This window comes from Drosophila innubila, assembly GCF_004354385.1.
Source record: "Drosophila innubila isolate TH190305 chromosome 2R unlocalized genomic scaffold, UK_Dinn_1.0 1_C_2R, whole genome shotgun sequence".
Classification (NCBI taxonomy): domain Eukaryota; kingdom Metazoa; phylum Arthropoda; class Insecta; order Diptera; family Drosophilidae; genus Drosophila; species Drosophila innubila.
In genome coordinates this window covers 22,655,562-22,676,792 of record NW_022995374.1, presented here as the reverse complement: position 1 = coordinate 22,676,792, position 21,231 = coordinate 22,655,562, and the positions used below count along the sequence as shown (strand labels likewise).

Here is a 21,231-nt window from a genome sequence, read left to right as displayed (position 1 = left end):
TACCTGTCAGGTATTTAATGCGTTTCGTAAAGTTAATTTGTTATTTTATTCACTATTTAAGTTGCCTGATTTGGTAATTTGTAATTTAATTTGGTATGTAATATGCGTTAAACAAAGAGCAACAAAAGCTGCAACTAAATTGTTTTACCAATAGGCTAACTAAAAACGCCCGCAATTCAAGGTTGAATGGGCACAACTATACGTATACGTAAAAATTTAATTACATATGAATGGCATTCGTGTACATATAAATAGTTTGCGTTACTTATTGACTTGCGTTCATTTTTAATTCATAATATTTAAATTGGAATTTAATTATTGACTTTATTTGTTGGATTTATTCTTTTGCAGCTTTCTGCAGCCGGAGGAAATTGCAAATTGTGGTAAGTGTCAAAGCTGACTTTTATAGCTTTTTGTTGCAAAAGTTTTTGACATAAAAGCGCGTTAGATCATATATCATATTAATAATGCGAGAACTTCTGACATGCAACTAATTAAAAATGCTATATCAATTGGAAAGCCTGATGCAAAATTAAGGTCAGAACTGATGATAAATGATGTTGTTAAAGCATGATTTAATTAAGTTAAAGCTATTAGAGACTGAACACATAGCAAAGATTTCTCTGTATAAATTGTTTGTCATTAAATATAGAAGATAAATTCAATAACTAAATAACAAGTTAAACAAGAGTCTAGTGTTAGGATGACAGGTTATCTATAGAAAGTAAAAACAGTAATTTAAAAAAATATGCCTAACTAATCAGTATGCCAGTACGGGTAAGGTTTCCGGCTTTAAATACTCATAACAACACCAGACAGAATATGTCAATCTCATTGAATATAAATATTTTTAGATATTTTGAGAGATTTCAGTATAGATATGGCCAATTGATTTACCTTGCTTAGCAGCCACACACGGAACTCGATTGGTCTAAGGTACAAGAAGGAGCTTCCTTTTGTGGGGCAGAGTGGGTGGTTTAAGGGCAGTGAGGGGGGGACAGAGGTAGAGCTAGCAAAGCGCGTGGCAGTCCACGTGTGCTGTCTTTTATGTCACTCTTGGGTGGCTGAGTGGTTGGAAGGGGCTTCGGTATTCAAGAAGACACCGGGAAATACGCTCAGCAAATAAATAAGAAATGAAAAGCAAACACGAAATATACATGACATAGCTACAAATGATTGTTAAGCTTGAAATTGAAATGTGATAGCTATCAAAAATTCTATCTAATCTTTAATGAAACGGAACCAACTAAATTTAAATATCAAAGCAATTGTAGAATAACAAATAACAAGCTGCTAAGAGATAGTAAATTATAGTACTAATATCTATATAGACACTCTATCTACGATATGTCTTATAGTAAACATGTCTTCTATATTAATGTGTTTAGGTTTGTCTGCCGTTCTATGCATTGTTTAACGGCTTGTTATTACAATTATGGCCAAAATGCAATTATAACTCGCAACCAGGTTTGGGTTACACAATTTCGAAGAAACAACAGCAACGCAACATGTTTTCGACATGCAAAAACACAACAATACAAATCATCAGAAGACAGAGACATAACGAGAAAAAGAGAGAGAAAGAGAGACATCATTGTTTGGCCCACATTAGCGGCAACTGGCCAGGTCAAAAGCTGCAGCTGAAGCTCTGCATGAGATTGAGATTGAGATTGAGACGAGACTAAGTTGCTGGCAGATCTCGTGGTTCTGTAACCTTAACCCAAACTGCAATTGAAACCGAAACTGAAATAGAATCGTTGCACTTTAGCAACGGTTCATAAGAAAATTAAGGTCAGTTCTTTATTATCCACAGTTTACAATGAGCAGATGGAAATTTGTACTGGAAAATACCAAATCATTAACAGTTTTCACTTGTGCCACAATTTTCTAAGATTCTCTTAAAATGAAAAATAACAGAATGTTGACAGTCTTTTGACTTTGATAACCACAACAATAGGTAATACTTAGTTGCAGTACGAGTAGTCTGGAGAATATTGTTGTCATTGTAGCTGTTGAAAATCAATAGCTGACAACTCCCCTCCACCCCCCTGCAAACTCGGCAAAAGTGAAGATGCCATGTGGTATGTGTCATGCTCCCAAATGTCAAAAAACATACACTGCCAAGTCCCAGTCCCAGTTTCAGTCGTAGTTTGGTTCTCAGTCCTAGTTCCTTACGGTTCGTTAAGCACAGTGGCACAAAACGAAATTGACATTGCAAAAGGTAATTGTCTAAAACAGACAGCATAGTATATGCTATAAAAATTCTCAAATAACGTTAAAAAATCATGTGCTGAAGATCTCAGCGGGAGATGTTGCTAATTTTTTGCAACTTTTAAAAGTGTATTTCTCAATGCGATAGTATAAATGGGCAAAGTCTTATATGAAGCAGCTAATGTAATTAATTGTAAGCACTTAATTGTTAACTTGTGATTGTATAAAAATATCGTAATTAAAATGAAAATTCGATTAATAGCAACAGGCAGGAGGAAGAATCTGTTTTTCTATCTTCGAGATGATGATTGAACCAAGAAATATAAAAAAGCTTTCATTTAAACAAATACTTGCACTTCATACTGTCCCCATATTCGATATTTTGAAAGTTTCTTTTATCTACAGCTGGAATCTTGTGAACACCTTTCAAAACGAGCTGCATTCAGGTGTCAGAATATTTCATAGCAAGGAAACTGACAGTGGTACTTAGACCTCCTCTTTCACTCTCACATCATATTGACTCTAAATATATATTTTTCTCGTTTTGCTGCTAAGTTTTGATCAAGTTTTTATGACATCTCGCCGTCAGCTGAGTGGTAAAGTATTTCTGTGCAGTTTTCAATGGCTGCACATGACGGCTTTTTAGCCAGAAGCCAAATCGAAACTAAAAACGCCAAACAGCCAGCGGTACTTCCCCACAATTCTTCCGTCAAAACGTAAACAATTACAAGAAGCAAATAGCGGAAATCACGTTTTTAACAATGCCGACGTTTGAGTGGCCAATAAAGGTGACTGCGAAATAGGCCTGAACATGGTTTGGGATGGAAATGGGGATAGGAAAAGAGATGGGAATGGGAATGGGTATTGGTGTGGGTATAAGGGACGCAACGAACCGAACCGAGCCAGTGGCGAGTCGAGCAGCTTGTCCGCTTCCGACTGGCAACCGACTTGCAACCGACTGGCAACGGGTTGTGGCATGTGGGTGGACATCGCACACAGAAGGTGTTTGAAGATTTATGACGTCGTTGCCGTGCTGGCTTACACATGTTGTACCATTTACCATTTACCCGGACCCAGGCCGAGACCCACTCCATATATCCACAGTGTCACAGCAAGCAGTCGCAAGGGAGAACAAATGATAAAGTCAATAGTCACTGCTCGACCAAATCATACCCTGTATGAATTAATTCTATTTGTCAGTCGCCATTTGCAAGTGATTCGCTTATATACCCTACTTGCTGAAACTATAGAGTATACAGTGTGCAGTTAGGCACAAACACAAGTCAAAAGTGTGTTGCAGTTATTTTTATTGTTTATCGTATTTCGTATTTTGTGCTCGCCGATGTTAAACGTGACTATTGTGAACGTGATTTTCATTCAGTTAGTTTTAATCATGTGGCCAGAGTGTTAATATTTTCTTGTATATTTTTATGGATTTGTCAGCTACTGGGAATGATCTTGGCCATAACAAATTTATTATTATAATCAATTTTAGTTTTTATTGTTTTATTTTTTGATTTCTTAAGAAGTTTTTCCCAAAGTTTGTCCGCTTTCTGTTGATGTTTTATGGCAACGCCTGCGACGCTTTTATTGACTTAATACCGGCAAGACAACAAAGACAAGTCCAGTTCGGTGCTCATCAACTCGAGGTCAAACACGTACTATAAATATTTATATACCGCATTACGACGACAGTTACCACTGTTTTTTTTTTTCTTGGTTACAGTCCAATATCGAACCAAGCGCAGTTCAAGTGCATTCAAATTTTAGTAGGTGTGGCACCAGATACCACAAATTTATTAGCCAACTTTTATGCAAGTGACTTTTATGTGGCAGACAACAAAGATGCCAAACAACCAAATGTCTAAGGTTTTATAAACTGTAGCTGAATGATTCAATTTATTTATTTTTTTTTTAAATACATTTTATAAATTCAGAAAATGTATCAAAACTTTTTACATAAGTTACAAATTTGCAGATGATCTATTATAACTTTTTATTTATAACGAGCTAAATAAAATTCAAACTAATAAAGAAAATTCAAATATCTTTAAAAAATAAACAAAATATTTTTTATTTGATTTGAAAAATATACTAAATTACTTTTAGCAGAGTTGTAGAAATATTACCCAACTCGTTGTAATTGTCAATTGATACTGTGACCATCAATAGTCAGCCCTATAATGTTTAGTATGCCAGTCTGTGTCCTTGAACGGCATCCTATGACCAAATTTGATGTCCTTGTCTTTGGCACCAAGAGAGCTGCATGGAAGCAACTGCAATTGAAATTCCCCATTTGACAAAAGCATTTTGTGTGCCATTTACGGCAGCTACTTAAACAATGACAATGATGACATAGAAATGGGTTCGAAAAGAGAGGGATGTGTGGGGAAAGGGCATGATGAATGGCTGCGATGAGAATTTGCAGTAAAGTGACATTAAAATACATTTGCCAAATAAAAAGCAGCAGTCGTCACACTGGCAAAGAGCCAAGCAATTGCCGGGTTCCCCTCTTTTGCAAAGAATCAGTCCTCAGTTGGCAATTGGACAATTGGAGCTCTGACGAAAGTAAAAGTACGGAGAGGGAACATTTTTAATGGCCATCACGCAATTTGAATCTTTTGCAGCAGCCGTCAGTAATTAGAAACTCACTTTGCATCATCCCCAACCCCTGCTAGTTACCCTCTCCAAATATATGAAGGGGGCCAGCTGCTTTATTTTGATTTCACTCCGAATCGATGGTAAATGGAGAATCGTTTGGCGAATCCAAATGGATAATAGTTGGCTTGCTACGAGCACTCGTATTCGCTTTGAACTCTTAAGTTTCGCCATAAGTCAAAGATTGTCTATAATTTGTAATATGATTTATGAGTCTCTCGCAAGCGAACTCACACTCATAAACTCATCAACTCACATACTCGCAAGTGTTTAGGGTGTTGGAGTGTGCATCTGGATATCCGCAGTTGCAGAAAACTTTAGAGGAAGTTTCAACAACTTCATTTAAACTTTTCATTTGGCCTTCTGCTCAAGCGAAGCGTTTTTCAATATCTGTCAAAATAAAACAAACAACTTCAAGAGATGCTTTCCAACCATATTTCCTGTATGCATTATTTAGATGAACTTTACTGCTAGCTGCAGTTTATTTTTTGTTTTTCAGATCCTATGTAGGTCACGAAAATTGTAATGTAGAGACACAATCACGAGTAGGAGAAGAGCAACTGGAGGGGAAGGAGAAGGAGAAGGAAGTCAACAAAGTCTCCGAGATTGTGTGAATTTCTTAAATGAATGAAATTACTTACAGTTCAGCTGCCTCAAGCTAAAGATAATATCATAAAGCGCAAGTGAAAACAATACATGATTGCTCGACTAGAAGATACCGCACACGATTTTTCAAATTCACAATATGAGACTCTTAGCAGTGTCGCTCACTTTGAAAAGATTATAAGAAAACCAATTTAAAGTATAAATTAAGTGTGGCTTGCCAAATAATAAATGTACTGCTTTTTAAACCCTTAACTCCTTTGTTACTTCCCTCAACTTCATTTTACGATCAGCCAAAAAGATTTTGTGCACCTTTTTTACTATCCGGAACAATTCCTAAAGTTAGACAAACAGGGACCATTTGTGTTTATACGACCGCGTTTAACCTCATCATACCATCGCTAACCAATATTTTTGACGGAGCCAGAGTCGTCGCAGTCGGAATAACATTTGCCAAGTCATTTCTATGCTCCAACAGTATTTTTACCCTATCAGAAAAAACTTAGATTTTTCCTTTACTGAAAAATAACAATAATAAGTTCCTTTAACTTGCAAACTAATAACCCAATTGAGCTTAAATTTGCACATCACTTTTAAGGGCTGCAAATTTTAAGAAATCGTATGCACTTATTTTTAGTGGCATCATCTATGATTCAGGCTCGGAACTTATTGAATGATGTGTTATCAATTGACAAATTCAGGGAAATCGCAAAGTAATTTGATTTCACATTTTCTTTGATTGCTGAAAGGGGGAAAAGTCAACCAGATCAAAGTGGAAGAATATGTGAGCAATTAGGGATGACAAGTTGTTAAGATACAAGTATTTGTTTAAAAGGCAAACCTCAACGATATGTTTGGAACGATGGTTGACACTGAAGTGCAAAGTATGCTAAAAGAGAAGAAATGCGAGTGATGAGAAATGATTCGAAACGGAGACGGACAGAGGGAAAATAAAAATGCTGTGGTTTATATTTTTAGTAGCATGTGTTGTGGCAATATGTGTGAGTTTCATAGGTCACATTGGTATACGTGTGTGTGTGTGTGTGTGTGTTAGCATGTGGTGGCGTATGTTTTAAATTGGTTTCGCTTGCACAGATGTTGCAATATGCAAACAAGCGGAACAACAGTCACCGAACAAGGTGCCAGGCACACTCAAAAAAAAAAAAAAAAAACACGAAAAAACACGAAGAGAGTCACACTGAAAGAAAGAGAAGGTGAATGAGAGGGAGAGTGAATCATAGCTAAGCAGTCAACAGTTTGTACTTTATACTGTGTACTCACTGTCTCGCAGTTTTTCTTTTGCCTATCAAAAGAAAAACAATGAAACAGCTGATAAAACATTTACTTCAGCGTAAATTCTAAAAAAAAGCAATGTAATATACAAAATAAAACTTAATGATAAATAATAAAAAAAAGAAAAGGATTTATAAAGAATTTAATAGTGTTTACATAATTTCAGTTGCTTGCGGTTTTGTCACTGTCAGTTAATAACTATAAGTTGCCTTCTTAAGGCCAGGGAAGGGAAAGGGAAAGGAAGAAAAACAAACCACAAAGCATGCAACGGCAACTTGATACTCGTATAAATCTTAGACCTTAGATAATATACTTAAATAAATAAGAAGCGTTTTGTATTATAGTTACTTTAGGGCAAACAAAATTTAGAAAAAATAAAATAAATAAAAAATATTTGTTTTAGATATGTGAAAAAATGCAAGTGAAAAATTAAAAATTTTTAAATTCAGAACTTCTAAATTGGTTGAAGCTTTATAACTTTTTCCCAGCGAAAGTTTGAACTATGTACATAAATTAAAAATATGTAAATGTTTTGCATAGTAGAGTAGTACCGAGAAAATTTACTTTACTATCTATGTTGCAAGGATTTTAGAATTATAATGAGCAGATAAAGAAGTAGCAAGCAAAAATTTTGTCAACTTTCTTTGCGTTTATTTGAATAATACATAATTGCCAATATAATCGCAGAGCGTATTACAATCGACATGCCAGCCTTGAAAGTAAAGTTGCTTTGCCAATTTGTGTCAGTTGAGTAACTCGACTTTCGATGGCTTTCTGCAAGCTGCAGCTGACATTGAAGTCGGAAGAGGCAAGTCGAGCAGGCATGTGCTAATAGAGCCAAAGTTGCACGCGGGGGACGGGCAGAAACTGACTCAGCTGACACTGGCAGTCATTGTGAATAACTGGCAGCACAGCTTGGTGACATTTACAAGTGCACACACACACACAAACACACACACACACATACACACACGACACAGAAAAGTTTCACCCTCTGCACTTGGCAACACTTTGAGATCGAGCGCCGTTTAGCAAATTGAAATGCGTGTGTTGCAATGTCATGGAGTGAGTGTGTGTGAGTGAGTGTGTGTGTGTATGTGTATGTGTGTGTTTGTTTGTGTGTCAAAGGGACGGAAACTTGCGTTGGCTTCATTGGCAACCAAATGGCGCAAGTCTAATTAAATCGCAGCATAATTCAGTTGGAGGCTCTTTAGCCCTTGCAACATACTAATTGCTTATGGCCACTTTTCTGTTGCTGCCACGCTCATTAATGTAATTGTTGTTTTTGTAGACTTTTTTTGAAATTCGAATCATTCGTAATCATCACAACAACAATATGAATAATAACAATACTCGTAATCCCATTTGGCACTCATTTCTTCGGCTTTTACTGTAACAGGTGCAGTCCGCATAAATTAAACCCGTAATCAGTGCATATTTCCGTGCTACCTGTTACACCTGTAATTTTTCTATAATTTTTTTTTCACTCTCCGACTCTTGCAGCATTTGTATTGTTGTATTTTTCTGTAAAGAGTTCAACGAAATGCATTAAAACCAACGATGCGCAAACAAACGCATCAAATGCACTCGAATGGCAAATGAAAGCCCTCCAAAACCTCACATTTGTGGTTTGGTAATAATAACAATAAAAGTTCCGTTGTGGCCAACAGCGTATTTCTGCAGTTTCGTTAATAGTAATTAATATGGCCGTTTTCAGCACTCAAGTACCAAAATATATTCGAAGTGTTGGTTGAAATAAGCAAACACTTAATTGTAAATATAATTTCTAAAGTTTGTTTTTAAAGAGAAAACCAATAGTTAAAGTTCTATTTAATTTGAAGTATTTAATTAATTACTTAAAATTACTGCAAAAATAATTTGCAATGCATTAGCAAAACTATTCAAATCAACTTTATTTAAAAGCAAACACACGAAACTTCCTCTTCAATGCGGCAAATGTTTGTTTAATCGAAATGTGGCTTGTGAATAACTCTTCCTGATTCAATACGAATCTTGTTTGATATTGATTGAGTACCCGGCACACGTTTTGCATTTTAATGCAGAATATTTGCTAATCACTTTTTAATTGCGGTCAGACGTATTTGACTTCCTTAGCACTTTGGCTGAGTATCCTTTAAATACAAACCAATTGCCATAATTCTTGAAGTTTTTAATGCTGTTTTTAGTTGTTTAGCGTCAGATAGAGTGTGTCTGCTTCCTCCGCTCTTTTCATATGCAAAATTAGCATAAATAAAATATTTACTTATTTTTTTGAACAACAACACCAAACACTCGACTCTAGATATAAGCAAATACAATAAAATGGACATACATGCAATACTTAAACTTGTATTGCCGAAATGTTTATCATTCGAATCACGTTTTTGCAAATCACGTTTTGATAAATATACAAACAAACTAGTATTTATGTGAGTGCTCTTATGAACATGAATGCGTGTGCGAATATATTTATATATTTAATTATATTTATCTGTTAATCTCTGCGTTCTTAGTTTGTGTTTGCTTAACGGATCTTATGCATGGTTTATAAATATTTTTTTTATTTTATTAAAATTTGTCAACTTGATTTATTAATTTGTCTATTGAGTAATTTCGACATTAACTAAGACCAAAAAAAGGAAATAATTTCGACATATATGTATAAATTAAAAGAATAAATACATAATGCCATTTAACTAAAATTCAAATAAACAATTGCCACAATAACTGAAAGCACAAGGAAATCAACTAAAAATAGAAACACCTGTGGATCCCAATGAATGAAATTGTTAACAACTAAAACAATAAACAAAGAACTTATCAAAAATGCATAAAACCAAGAATAAATAACTAAAAGCATTCGAAAACCATATATATGTATGTATGATCGAGAAAACTGAAAACAAAATAAATTGCAAGTTGAGAAAACTCGACTTGACGCTACCCTGTGCTCAGCTCTTAAACGTTGTCAAATTCGCATTATATCTAAATCAATACGCCCTTTTTTAGTGGGTATAAAAGCAATTAAGATGGCTTATTTATTTAGATGGGAAAACACTTCGCAATGTTGGCAATAGTCCAAAAATTTACCAAACAATAACAGAAGCATTTTATATAAATAAACATTTAGAAGTGCAATAACCACAGCAACAACAACAATAATAAAGAAAATCGAATTTATTAATCCACAATTTTAAAAAGAAAATGTAAATCTTGATATATATTCTGATTAAAAATATTAAAACAAACGCTGTTCAAGCTATTAATTAGTAAATGTTTTGCGGCTATTATATATATATGCAGTTTTCCAAATTCAGACAAAACAAATTTTAAAAAGCAATGTGATTTTTTTTCCTCACTAATCAAAATATTAAAAAAATAAATTATATAATAATAAGGAGTATGGAATAGGATAAGGATAATAATACGACGCAATTTCGGAAAGAAATCCTAATAGTGTCTGAGACACACCCACACTTAAACACACACAAACATGGCCAAAAGGCACACACTTATCGCAAACACAAGATATAAAGCAATAAATAAATGATACAAAAATTGAATACCAAAATAATTTTTCACTTTTATTTTCTGCACTCTCTCTCTCTCTTTCTCAACCACACAAACACACACTTACACGCAATGAAATATAGATATGAATAAATATTTACTGCATGCACACTTTTAACACAATGATATCTACAGTCAGGGTCATTATCCTAAACAGGCAACATGCGTCGTTGTTGTTGTTATTGTTGGTATTGTTGTTGCCATTGTTGTTGTTGGTGTCGTTGGTGTTTTTGGCACGGCTCGCTTACTTTCTGTCGGCCAAATCCGCTGCTCGAACTGTTGTCCCCATTTAGTCGTAATTCCCTGGCAATGCCACTCCATCGATCGCTGCCCTTGTCCTGCCGGTTTGCCACATGCCAACAGCAACAACAACAACAACAACTACAGCTGCAACAACAACAATATCGAATGCTGAAATAAAATGCAACGATGCATACAAAATGTGCAACGGGCTAATCGAAAATACATTTTTGGCAAGACTGAGTCGAATCATTATGGGCGCTACAATAGCTCTTAGCTGATACTGTCCGTCTATAAAGACTCTTTGTAATTTAAATGGTTTTTAGAGATATTCTTTGCTAAGTAACTAATAAGATCTAGTGGAGGTAGCGCATCTTGAGATGGCCATAACGATGAACCAACTAAGTAACCCACACTCATACACTCTAGCACTGAGTTATGAGCCCATAAATAGGCGTCAAAATAAAGTTTTGTATTCAATTGGTGCTGGGACACTTGGTGGTGTGGTGCTGTGGTGGTGTGGTGGTGCTGTGGTGCTGTGCTGTGGTTCTTGACTCCACGAAAACTGTATGCATATGAAATTTAATTTATTTTTGCCAGACAACAACGAAAGATAGAGAGAAGTATTACAAGTAGGTGTCCAAGCTGTTTCATGTAGAAAGCTGAGAACTGGTTGCTCCTCTGCTCCTCTTTACCACTCCATGAGTCGGTTTGTTGCCGGACCACTTTTCAGTGTCAGCTGCACACCCACGAGTGCCAGTTTTGTGCCGCCTCTTTGGCCACCCATTTGCTATGGTTAGCCCTGGAAACAAACTCGTACATACTCGTATAATGAAATATTTAAATGCATTGCATTTCGCTGACACTGCGGCCTGGCTGTACAGTTGCCGCAAGTTGCAAGTGGGGTAGGGACATGAGGCATGGGGCATTGTTGTGCATATTATTAATGGCAGCGCCTTTGCCAATGGCATTGGCCTTCAGATGGCGCTTAAATGCAGCGAAATGGCCAAAATGAAGGCCACTACGGAAATCCCCAGTCAACCCATAAGTATGAATATGACTTGTGTCAGATTTAAATAGTACTTTTAGCCAACGATATTAGGTTCAGATAAAGAACTCCTTTATTAAATAATAAATAATAGTGATTAGTGATTTTTAAGTAGAGAAATCTTTAAGTTAAATTACTTGACCTCCATTTTTCTTCATGCAATTTAATATGAAATAAATAGAAGTATTAATAAGCATTCCATCTATTCAATTTATTAGCCATTATCAATGGGCTGAACTTGAGTTTTTAAAACGTGCAATGTCGCACATGTATATTCAATCTAATCTACGCATTGCTTTTTAATTCTTATAATCTATTTATGCACTCCAGCCAACCTGATAACATTAACTACATTTCAGTTTATTATTTAGACTATTATAAATAAAATTATGGTAATAAAATGTTTCTAATGCATTTAGCCAATTTCGTCATGGGGTAACTCTGAGATTTAAAAATATGATCTTAACTATTAATGACGATACTTCAAGTAGACCTTTAAATAGACATAGAGAAATCAACGCACTCCTGATAAGTTTATCAGCTTGGTTTTATAGTCAAGTCTATTCATAAATATAAGACTGGGCTCATGAGTGTTACCAATATGGCCGCTTATCGCCTTTTGAGCAAACGTCCCCACAATATGAATAACACTAGACGGTAACTAATTTCAATTGGCTTTGAATGAATTTCAAATATATTCAAACACTCACACTTGATTGTTGGCTTCTTATCATTTCAGTTGGTTAACGACTTTGGTTGGTTTCGGACAGGAAACAACAAATGTTACACCGTGTTTAGAGAGATACAAGATACGATTGTAAATCGGAAGCGCTGTTATTGTTTTGGAAAAATAGTTAAGAAATCTTCAGCCAGGCTATGTACTGCCAGGAGATGCTGCTGTTGGCCAGTTTGCTGCTGTTGCTCGGTGGTCTGCCGCATTTGACCTCCACAACAACGACGACAACCCTTGTAGCGGCGATGACCATTGCCAATCAGGATCTGGAGCGATACTTTCGGCCAGTCAATGCGACGCACTCCCCTGAGGAGCGCATTCCCGTCGACGTCTATAACTTTGCCTTCCTCAATTGGTCCTACGTGGACGAGAATACCATTTGCGAGAGTGAATTCTCGGAGGAAAAGGCCCGCTACGGTGAGGGGAAAGTGCTCAATGTGACAGGTCGCCTGATCCACATAAGTACCGCAGATGACGATAGCGACGATTTCGCCTGTACACCCTATATACGGGGCACTCGAGGCACGCCCCTGCCCGAGAAGGGCGTACCGTGGATAGCGCTAGTGCGACGTGGACGTTGCACATTTGAGGATAAGGTGAAGCATGTATATCACTACAATGCCGCCGGTGTGATCATCTACAATGATAAGCAGGTCATGCAGCTGGAGAAGATGCAGATCAAAGTCAAGACTCGTAAGATCGAACAGATTGAAACCTAACAATTGCCTTTCCATTAAACTCCACTTCTTTTCAGGCAATATTGCCGCCGTGATAACCTATCAATCAATTGGAATCGATCTGGCAAGTACTGTCGACAAAGGCCACAATGTAACCATTTCTATCATCGAAGGACGTCGGGGCGTTCGAACAGTTAGCAACTTAAACCGGTAAATGCTAAAAAATTAATATTCTCAAACACAAAAAATTTAACTAATCTCAAGTGGAGACGCCGGGGATTGAACCCGGGACTTCTCACATGCGAAGCGAGCGCTCTACCACTGAGCTACGTCCCCTAGTTAAAATAATTGATTGCACTACTTTTGTTGTCCCCAAACCCTTGCAGATTAGGCAGCTCTACTGGACTTAACGATTAGAGAACTATTTTTAATATCCGTAATGGTTTATTAACATTTAAATTTCAAAAATAGAATGAACACACAACCAAAACCATGACAAACAAAAATTAGCAGTTCTAATGTTTAAAGTTTAGTTGTGAAGAATCTGTGAGGTCATGGCCGAACCTTATGTAAAAATAACGAAATAAAACAAAATAACTTCGCCATGGAGACGCCGGGGTTTGAACCCGGGACTTCTCACATGCGAAGCGAGCGCTCTACCACTGAGCTACGTCCCCATACAATTGGCAATTCTCAAATGCAACAATTGATTGTAATGTTTGTCTATCTTGCGCAATTTGTTTAAAATTTTAACTTTATTATCGGCTTAAAGATTTACTTAATCAATACAACTCTTGAGGGTATATATAAAAATAAAAAAAGTCCTTTTAAAGAAGACAGCTTAATTAACTAAAAATACAAATTCATGTAACATCTTCATATACATCGAATTACAGGATATAAAAAAAGGATTAATATATAAGGATACTGACAATGGCGCCTTAAGTTTGAAAAGAAAAATTAAAAAATAAAGATTCGATTTCCAATGGAGACGCCGGGGTTTGAACCCGGGACTTCTCACATGCGAAGCGAGCGCTCTACCACTGAGCTACGTCCCCATGAAAACGAATGTTGAAAATTTTCTTACTTAAGCCAAGTGTTGCTTTGTCCTTGCAAAATATTAGCACTGCATCTTAATTTCATTAACGAATTTCTTGCAATAAGTAGTTTAAACTTTAAAGGGCTAAACCTTAAATCTGAAGTAGTGCATAGCGTGTTTATTAATATGAAAAATTCTTTAACTTATACTTAGAACAGCTTGAAATGTGTTTGCATTAGACATTTATAAAGTATCCGCTTTAAAGGATTTAATAAATGTAGCTAAGCAAAATGGGGTCGTTTATTTAAAAAAGTAATTTTATCCACATGGAGACGCCGGGGTTTGAACCCGGGGCTTCTCACATGCGAAGCGAGCGCTCTACCACTGAGCTACGTCCCCTTGTTCGCCACATTGGACAAACTGCGTACTTGCAGACAAACACTCGATTCGAATGCAGTGCAACTGCATTATCGACACTTCATTTACAATTTACTGCTTACTATGAGCATTTAGCACTGCTTTCCACAAACAATTCAAATGCTTTAATTTTCTTTTTCAGAACCTCAGTGTTGTTTGTTTCCATATCATTTATTGTGCTGATGATAATATCGTTGGTTTGGCTAATGTTCTACTACATACAAAGATTCCGTTACATGCAGGCAAAGGATCAGCAATCGGTGAGTAGCCTAAAATAATCTTGCATAATGTTATGTTATTTCTAAATTGTATTTAATTTTTAATTTAGCGCAATCTTTGTTCCGTCACTAAGAAGGCCATTATGAAAATACCAACGAAAACGGGTAAAATGACAGATGAAAAGGACATGGACAGTGACTGCTGTGCCATATGCATAGAATCGTACAAGCCTGCGGATATCATACGAATTCTGCCCTGCAAGTAAGTGCGATACATACAATTACAAATCGTAGGATGATAACTTATAGTTTTAACTCTTCACAGGCACGAGTTCCACAAGAATTGCATTGATCCGTGGCTGATCGAGCATCGCACCTGTCCAATGTGTAAACTTGATGTACTCAAGTTCTATGGTTATGTGGTGGGTGATCAAATCTATGAAACACCCAGTCCACAGCACAATGCCCCCGCCGCATTGCCTCCCCAAGGAGCAGCTGCTGTTGCGGCTGCTGCTGCGGCTGCTCCTGTTCCCACTGCCTCCGAGGAGGTGCCTGTCATTGTTGTGGCACTGCCGCAACACAACATCAGTAGTTTTAATGCTAGTGCTATTAATTACCATCAGCGTAGTCCTAGTAGTAGTCAGCAGCACCATCAATCTGGAATTGCTGAACGCGGTAGACGTAACTCGGCTCCGGCGACAATGCCTCAAATCATATGCACTGCCAGTCGTCAGGTGACTGATGTCTAAGTTTTTCTAGATACACATACTACAGTTAAATTCCGTTTGCTGCGTAATTACCGTGTAAATATGCGTGCAGAGATACGGCTCTGCTTGCGACAAGCAGTGCCAAGTAGTGCAAAGCAGTGCATAATGTGTACTTAAAACGCTGATCATAAATTGAGCATGCCAATTAATCGAGCTCAATACTCAAATCTATTAATTTAGAATGTATCTTTAAACATAATGACTTAAAGACACATTCCCAAATGATAGCAGGAGAATTATCGACAAGTTGGCAGCTCCCAATAGAAGTCTGTAGACAGAGGATGAAGACTTCGCAAGGAAAATCCACGCACATTTAATGATACCGCAGCGTTCTAAGTTTGATAATATTTAACTTAAGTTCTAAATTTAAGAGTACCAATTGTCGATAACAAAGAGAGAACCGCAAACAGAAATATTTACGAGTACTACAATAACTACTATTACTATTACTATAATTATATGTATAACTATAACTATACCAATAATGATAATGATAACTATAATAATATTATGATAACACATGAAACGAGTAGATGTAGTAGCTGTAATATTTGATGCAAGCAAGATAATTCGGAGCAAAATCAATGCCTGTTTTGCTAGTCATTGGCAATGGCACCGATGCTATGCTCCCCACACATACATACGAAACCACACGATATCATAAAATACACGCTATATACATAAATATAAACTCAAAACACTCATTAACAATCTTAAAATGTAATGTCGAAGGTGCCAAAGTATTTGCTTTTAGCTTTAGTTGTTCGAATTGAATAAATAAACCATTAGTTATATTATTTATTTTAATTCCTCTCTATATTTTCATTTTTATTTACATATCCTAGACGGACTTTGGTCAGTTTAGCAGATTTTTGCGTTATGCGAAAAGTTGGCAAATTGGACGAGCTTAAAGAGAAAGCTTCATAAATGTTTAGAAATAGATGTGTTAATGCTTGATACTTAAACTATTCAACAGCACAAATAACAATACGAGTATACTATGAATGTATATATAAATATGTCATGTAGAAATGAGTTCCAGGGTTTCTGAAAATTGCTTTAAGTCTAAGTATAACATATCTGCGATCCAATGCCAAAAACAATTGCATTTTATTTATATTTTATTATTTTACTATATTCGTTTGACATGATTATTCATCTCTAGAAACACACCCAACAAATCAACTGCCCGCTTAAGATTGAAAATTAATTAAGTGAAAGAACAAAAAAACGTAGAGCCTTAATTAGTTGTTGATACGAATACCAGATATGTACTATATAGTTTTGGCTAAACCTTAAACAAATTGTGGACTCAAGCATATTTAAGAACCTACAAACCAAATAAATTGATTGAATTTGAAAACGCTTCGCTTGTTTGCAATGTAGAAACCGCTCGCTGGAAATCTTAGCGCCTGTCATCCAATCATAGAATTGCCATGGACCGATCTCTCGATGGAACCTCTTCCATTCTCTGCCTATCTTTTATTGCAGTTTCTGGGCAGTGAGGAGAGCATACTCGAATATGAGCCAGATCGAAATGCACGTGGTTCGAATCCCAGCGGTCAAGCGGCGATCAGTTTAGCACAGAACTCTGTCCAGGTCCAGGCACCTGGTCCATCCAGCGCCTTGGCCGATCTCATTCGCAGCCGCGACTTTGTGATAGATTTTCCCCGCGTCTACGTTCTCAACAGTGGCAGCGTGGTCGGCGCCCGAGAGACGCTCTTTCCGGTACGATTGCCTGAGCGTTCCCAGAGCTCGTTATCCCTGAGATCGCAAGCCCGCGACTGGATGAGTCAGATGAGCAACAAGCTGGAGGAGCAGCAAGGATTGCGACGTGTGCGCAAGGATGAAATGCAGCAGGTATGTAGCTATGACTCAAATCCACTCTTGTGTAACCAAAATTTGAACTGCAGCAACTGTTGAGTGCTAGAGATTCACAGCGACAACGTCGCTCCCGCTCCGCCGATGGGCGCTATGCCACAGGTTGCTTCGGTCGCCAGCGAACACCATCGTTACAGCAGGCCCAAGGACTGGAGCAAATGCGACGCACTAGCTCGACCCACACGTTGCAACAACTGACAGATGCCCCATATGCCCAGACCCGTCAGAGGCAAAGGGAAACCTTCGACTTTGCGCGCACTCGTCGTCTCTTTATGAGACGAGAGAGCGATGAGATATCCTTGCAGTCAATGCCTAGACGTGTCACCACTGGAGTTGGTCTTCCAAGGCCATCAGCTCCTCCTCTGCCTATTTCAACCAATCCTCAGCGGGAGCATCGAGACGCTGAAGGTGGCGAATACATCACCATTCAGGTGAATGGGGAAGGTGTGGATCTCAATGAATAAAGTGATATGAATAGGATTACAAATAATTATCTGTATAGTTACGAGAATGTATATTTAATGTAAAAGTATATCTGTATGTAAATAAAGTGACAATGGAGGTGGAAGGACGTAGAAGATGGAACATAATGAGTAATACCGAGTTATAATTCAGATAAGATCGACTTGATAGTTTTGATTTAAAATATCAAACAATAATTATATTAATAATTAATTAAAGAGACCGAAGGTAAAAAGAGACAGAAGAATGGCAAAAAAAAAAATGAACAGCTTTGAATTCAGATCACATCAAATTAAGAGCTTTAAAAGATGCATCGTAATAAAATCCACAATACATTTTTTAATTATTCATTTTAACTAACAGTTGTGAGGAAGAAAGAATAAGACCTTATTTTTAACAACTCATAAAATAAATTGTGAGCTGTTATACCATTGTAAACTCTATCTTCCATTGGCCAAGTTATTGTTTTAATGATTCACTCACCCAACCACATGAGATATGAGTATGGCAAAGCTCTCTACACTCTGTCCCTCGTCCGCTCCACACGAGCCGAAAGTTGGGGCTGAATTCCATTAGGGATTTGCGCGTGCCTCGCTGACAAGCTGAACCTGGACCCAAGTTGCTGCTCGAGTGTGTAGAGGCAGACATCGAGGCAGCAACGGCAGCAGCAGCTTTATCCGACAAATCCAGACACTTCGACAGCTCAAGGGAGATCCCGAGTTCCCTCATGGCAAAGCAAAATTCGAAAAGAAAAGAAAGAAAAAAAAAACGAAAAGCAAAAGCAAAAAGCAGAACACGAAAAAAATAGAGCAAAAGTTATGAGGAAGCTACGGTTGAAGTTTGCCGCTCATAACTGCGCAGCCGATGGACACCGAAAGGCAGCTAATAAGAATTCATCATGCAGAAGAAGAGGGCACCGCCACAGATTGGTATGCTCTCCAAGAATAGAGGGGGGAGTAGAAGGGGACTGGGATCGACTGGGTCGCCTGCACGCGCCGTAATTGCAACGCAACAGGAGGGCTACGTTTGAATCTGAATCTGGATCTGTAGTTTGTGGACTGCAGATGTTGGCTCTCGGTAGGCAGCGGCCTGACTGGGCCCATGTTTATAAACTTAAAGTCTGTAATCACATTAGCCATGTAGCCAGAGAGCACAGCTTCACTTCACTCCACTCCACTCCACTTCACAGACTCCACCACTGGACCAACTGTTGCAGCTTTATCACCTGACGGACCTCGACTCGAGGTCTCTTCCCTGTCCGCATATCCCACGATCGCGATCGATGACAGCACGTACAATTTTTTCGATTGCAACCTCGTCCTCGTCCGCCTCCTCGTAGTCGTCGTCGCATTCACCTTTGAGGTGGGCGTGTCAGCAGTGGGCGTTGCAGGGCACATTCAAGATAAAATGATTACATTGTAGGAAATGCAGTCGCCGCTTGGAGCTGGAACTTACAGACTCGTGGGTAATAAAAACAAGAAAAATAACAATAACAAATCTACATATAACTCAGCTGATACGTGTTGATGTCTATTAAGGCGCAAAAATACATCATTACTCCAATTGGGCAGCTAAGGAAAGACAAATTGTATCTCACAATCGCATGCCTTCACTAACTACTCAACTGTCATTGCAATAACATCTCCTTTTGATTACTTACAATATATCATTCTATCAGTTGCTTGTTACCTGATAGTGCTGCCCATTTTCGTAATGTGAAGAGCGACATCTACCGGGAATAGATGTAGTCACTTTGTTTCACTATAACTGCCACTAGAGGTCTGCTAGTGTTAAAGCAACCCTGCAGTGGTTTTTCCTTATTATTATCTGCGAAAACAAACAGATTCCATGTTCTTGAAATTAACACCGGCTTACACATTTTATTAATATTAGTTGTTTTAAATAGGTTACTTCTGAAATAATCTCCCAAAATTTAGTGTAAACATCTTTAGAAAGAATAACATTAACTTATAATATTATAAATAACTTTAGTTGTTTTGAATAGGTTACTTCTGAAATAATTTCCCAAACTTAAATATAAACATCTTTAAAAAAAATACACTTTTAATCTTTAGACTTGTATATTTTCGATCTATTTAAATTTAGAGAAAATCTGATGTTCCTAATCGCTCTCAGCAAATATTTTGACTATCGAAAATCTATAGAATGTTTTTTACTTGAATCAAATATATTAGGCTTTTTATTCAAATTCTGTGTCTTAATTTAACAATTATATTCCAAAAACTTTCTTTTAATATACATGCTAAAGAATATTAAACTTGAATTTAGAACTTTATTTATTTTTTTTTTTCTTTTTATGTGTCGCCTGATTATAGTTTGACAATAAAAAATGAAAAACCAGTGATGCTCATCGATTGGAAACCCATTTTTGTAAGTGTGTGCAACCCCAAGATTGTGTGTGGTTAACACTGGAACCCATAAATAATTAGACGCACGCCAAAAACAATGCAGCATGCCAATGTGGTAATGTGGCAAGTAGGAGGCACTGACGTTGAGGCGCAACAAATCGCACGATCGGCAGCTGTGCAACTGCAGCTCCAACTCATACTCAGGGGCTACAATGGGATTGCGAACGGCGTCGCTAATCTGCTGTAAATGGACAACAGGCAGCAATCATTTGCGAGCTATTGAGGATCAGGATCGGATGCAGCATATGCTCTAAAGGATCTCCGATCCAGCCAATGCCAATCGGAACTAATTGTGGAAACAATAAAATCGTATGCTCAGTGCCAAGTTGGACGTTGCCCATACGATGGTGTGAAGTTAAATCCTATCAATGAGCTAATAGACTGAAAGGAGACAGAGATATGTAGAAAGACAGAGAGTGGTAGAGGGCGAGTTAAAAATTGTACTTTAGTGTCATTTTCAAGAGATTTTCGTCTTTTATTTTATTTATTGTAATTTATTTTAACGCAAATAATAAACACCCCACACAAAAAAGAAGGAAACGCAACGAACGCGTGACAGGATGATCGCCAAAGGACCAAAAGACGACAGGACCAACCAAAGGACTGAGCGCAAAATGGCGATTCGTTGCGCCGGCTTGTCTTGTTTGCCGATCTCTGACTGCGATCTGGGTGTGTTCCTGTCACCATTGTCAACTGTTCACAATACTTTCGTCTCTTTCTATCACTGGCATGGCTATTGCTGTCCTTTTCGCACCAGATGACGTCTATGTATTCGATGGACTTGGCTCGTACTATTTGGACGTACAAATTTGAAAGAAAGAAATTTATTATGGTACGTGATACAGTTTTTTTTTTTTAAGTCTACACTGTCCGCTTTTGGAACCAACTTATTTATTAAAAAATTATTATTTATGATTTCTTCAGGAAAATAACTAGTTATAATTTCAAATTGAAATTTAATTTAAAAATTAATTTAAAAAAACAT

General features: G+C 37.3%; 1 protein-coding gene and 4 non-coding genes across 7 annotated transcripts; 1 reads left to right on the top strand and 4 right to left on the bottom strand.

Annotated features, from left to right (window-relative positions):
• The first annotated feature begins 351 nt into the window (after positions 1-351).
• Positions 352-21,231, top strand: LOC117783326 (protein goliath). 3 transcript variants are annotated; one of them, XM_034620694.1, is made up of 8 exons: positions 352-383; positions 12,363-13,049; positions 13,111-13,243; positions 14,632-14,749; positions 14,818-14,969; positions 15,033-15,129; positions 16,966-17,334; positions 17,388-17,952. In XM_034620694.1, the coding sequence occupies exons 2-8, from the start codon at positions 12,500-12,502 to the stop codon at positions 17,817-17,819; spliced, it is 1,851 nt and encodes a 616-aa protein (XP_034476585.1). In that variant the 5' UTR covers positions 352-383; positions 12,363-12,499; the 3' UTR covers positions 17,820-17,952. The 3 variants fall into 3 exon arrangements, with proteins under 3 accessions (XP_034476585.1, XP_034476587.1, XP_034476586.1); XM_034620696.1 differs by lacking the exons at positions 352-383; positions 16,966-17,334; positions 17,388-17,952 and adding exons at positions 15,230-15,484; positions 21,205-21,231 and having other exon boundaries at positions 12,500-13,049; positions 15,033-15,187; XM_034620695.1 differs by lacking the exons at positions 352-383; positions 16,966-17,334; positions 17,388-17,952 and adding an exon at positions 21,205-21,231 and having other exon boundaries at positions 12,500-13,049; positions 15,033-15,484.
• On the bottom strand, positions 13,298-13,369 carry Trnaa-cgc. The gene has a single exon. It is a non-coding gene; the product is annotated as a tRNA-Ala (tRNA).
• On the bottom strand, positions 13,639-13,710 carry Trnaa-cgc. Its single transcript has one exon. It is a non-coding gene; the product is annotated as a tRNA-Ala (tRNA).
• On the bottom strand, positions 14,020-14,091 carry Trnaa-cgc. Its single transcript has one exon. It is a non-coding gene; the product is annotated as a tRNA-Ala (tRNA).
• On the bottom strand, positions 14,400-14,471 carry Trnaa-cgc. Its single transcript has one exon. It is a non-coding gene; the product is annotated as a tRNA-Ala (tRNA).

Excerpts from the sequence above, each read along its gene's own strand:
- LOC117783326 (XM_034620694.1), top strand. The coding sequence starts at position 12,500 with ATGTACTGCCAGGAGATGCTGCTGTTGGCCAGTTTGCTGCTGTTGCTC. Across the intron at positions 13,244-14,631 it reads ACAGTTAGCAACTTAAACCG|AACCTCAGTGTTGTTTGTTT; the intron begins GTAAATGCTAAA and ends TTTCTTTTTCAG. Across the intron at positions 14,970-15,032 it reads ATACGAATTCTGCCCTGCAA|GCACGAGTTCCACAAGAATT; the intron begins GTAAGTGCGATA and ends AACTCTTCACAG.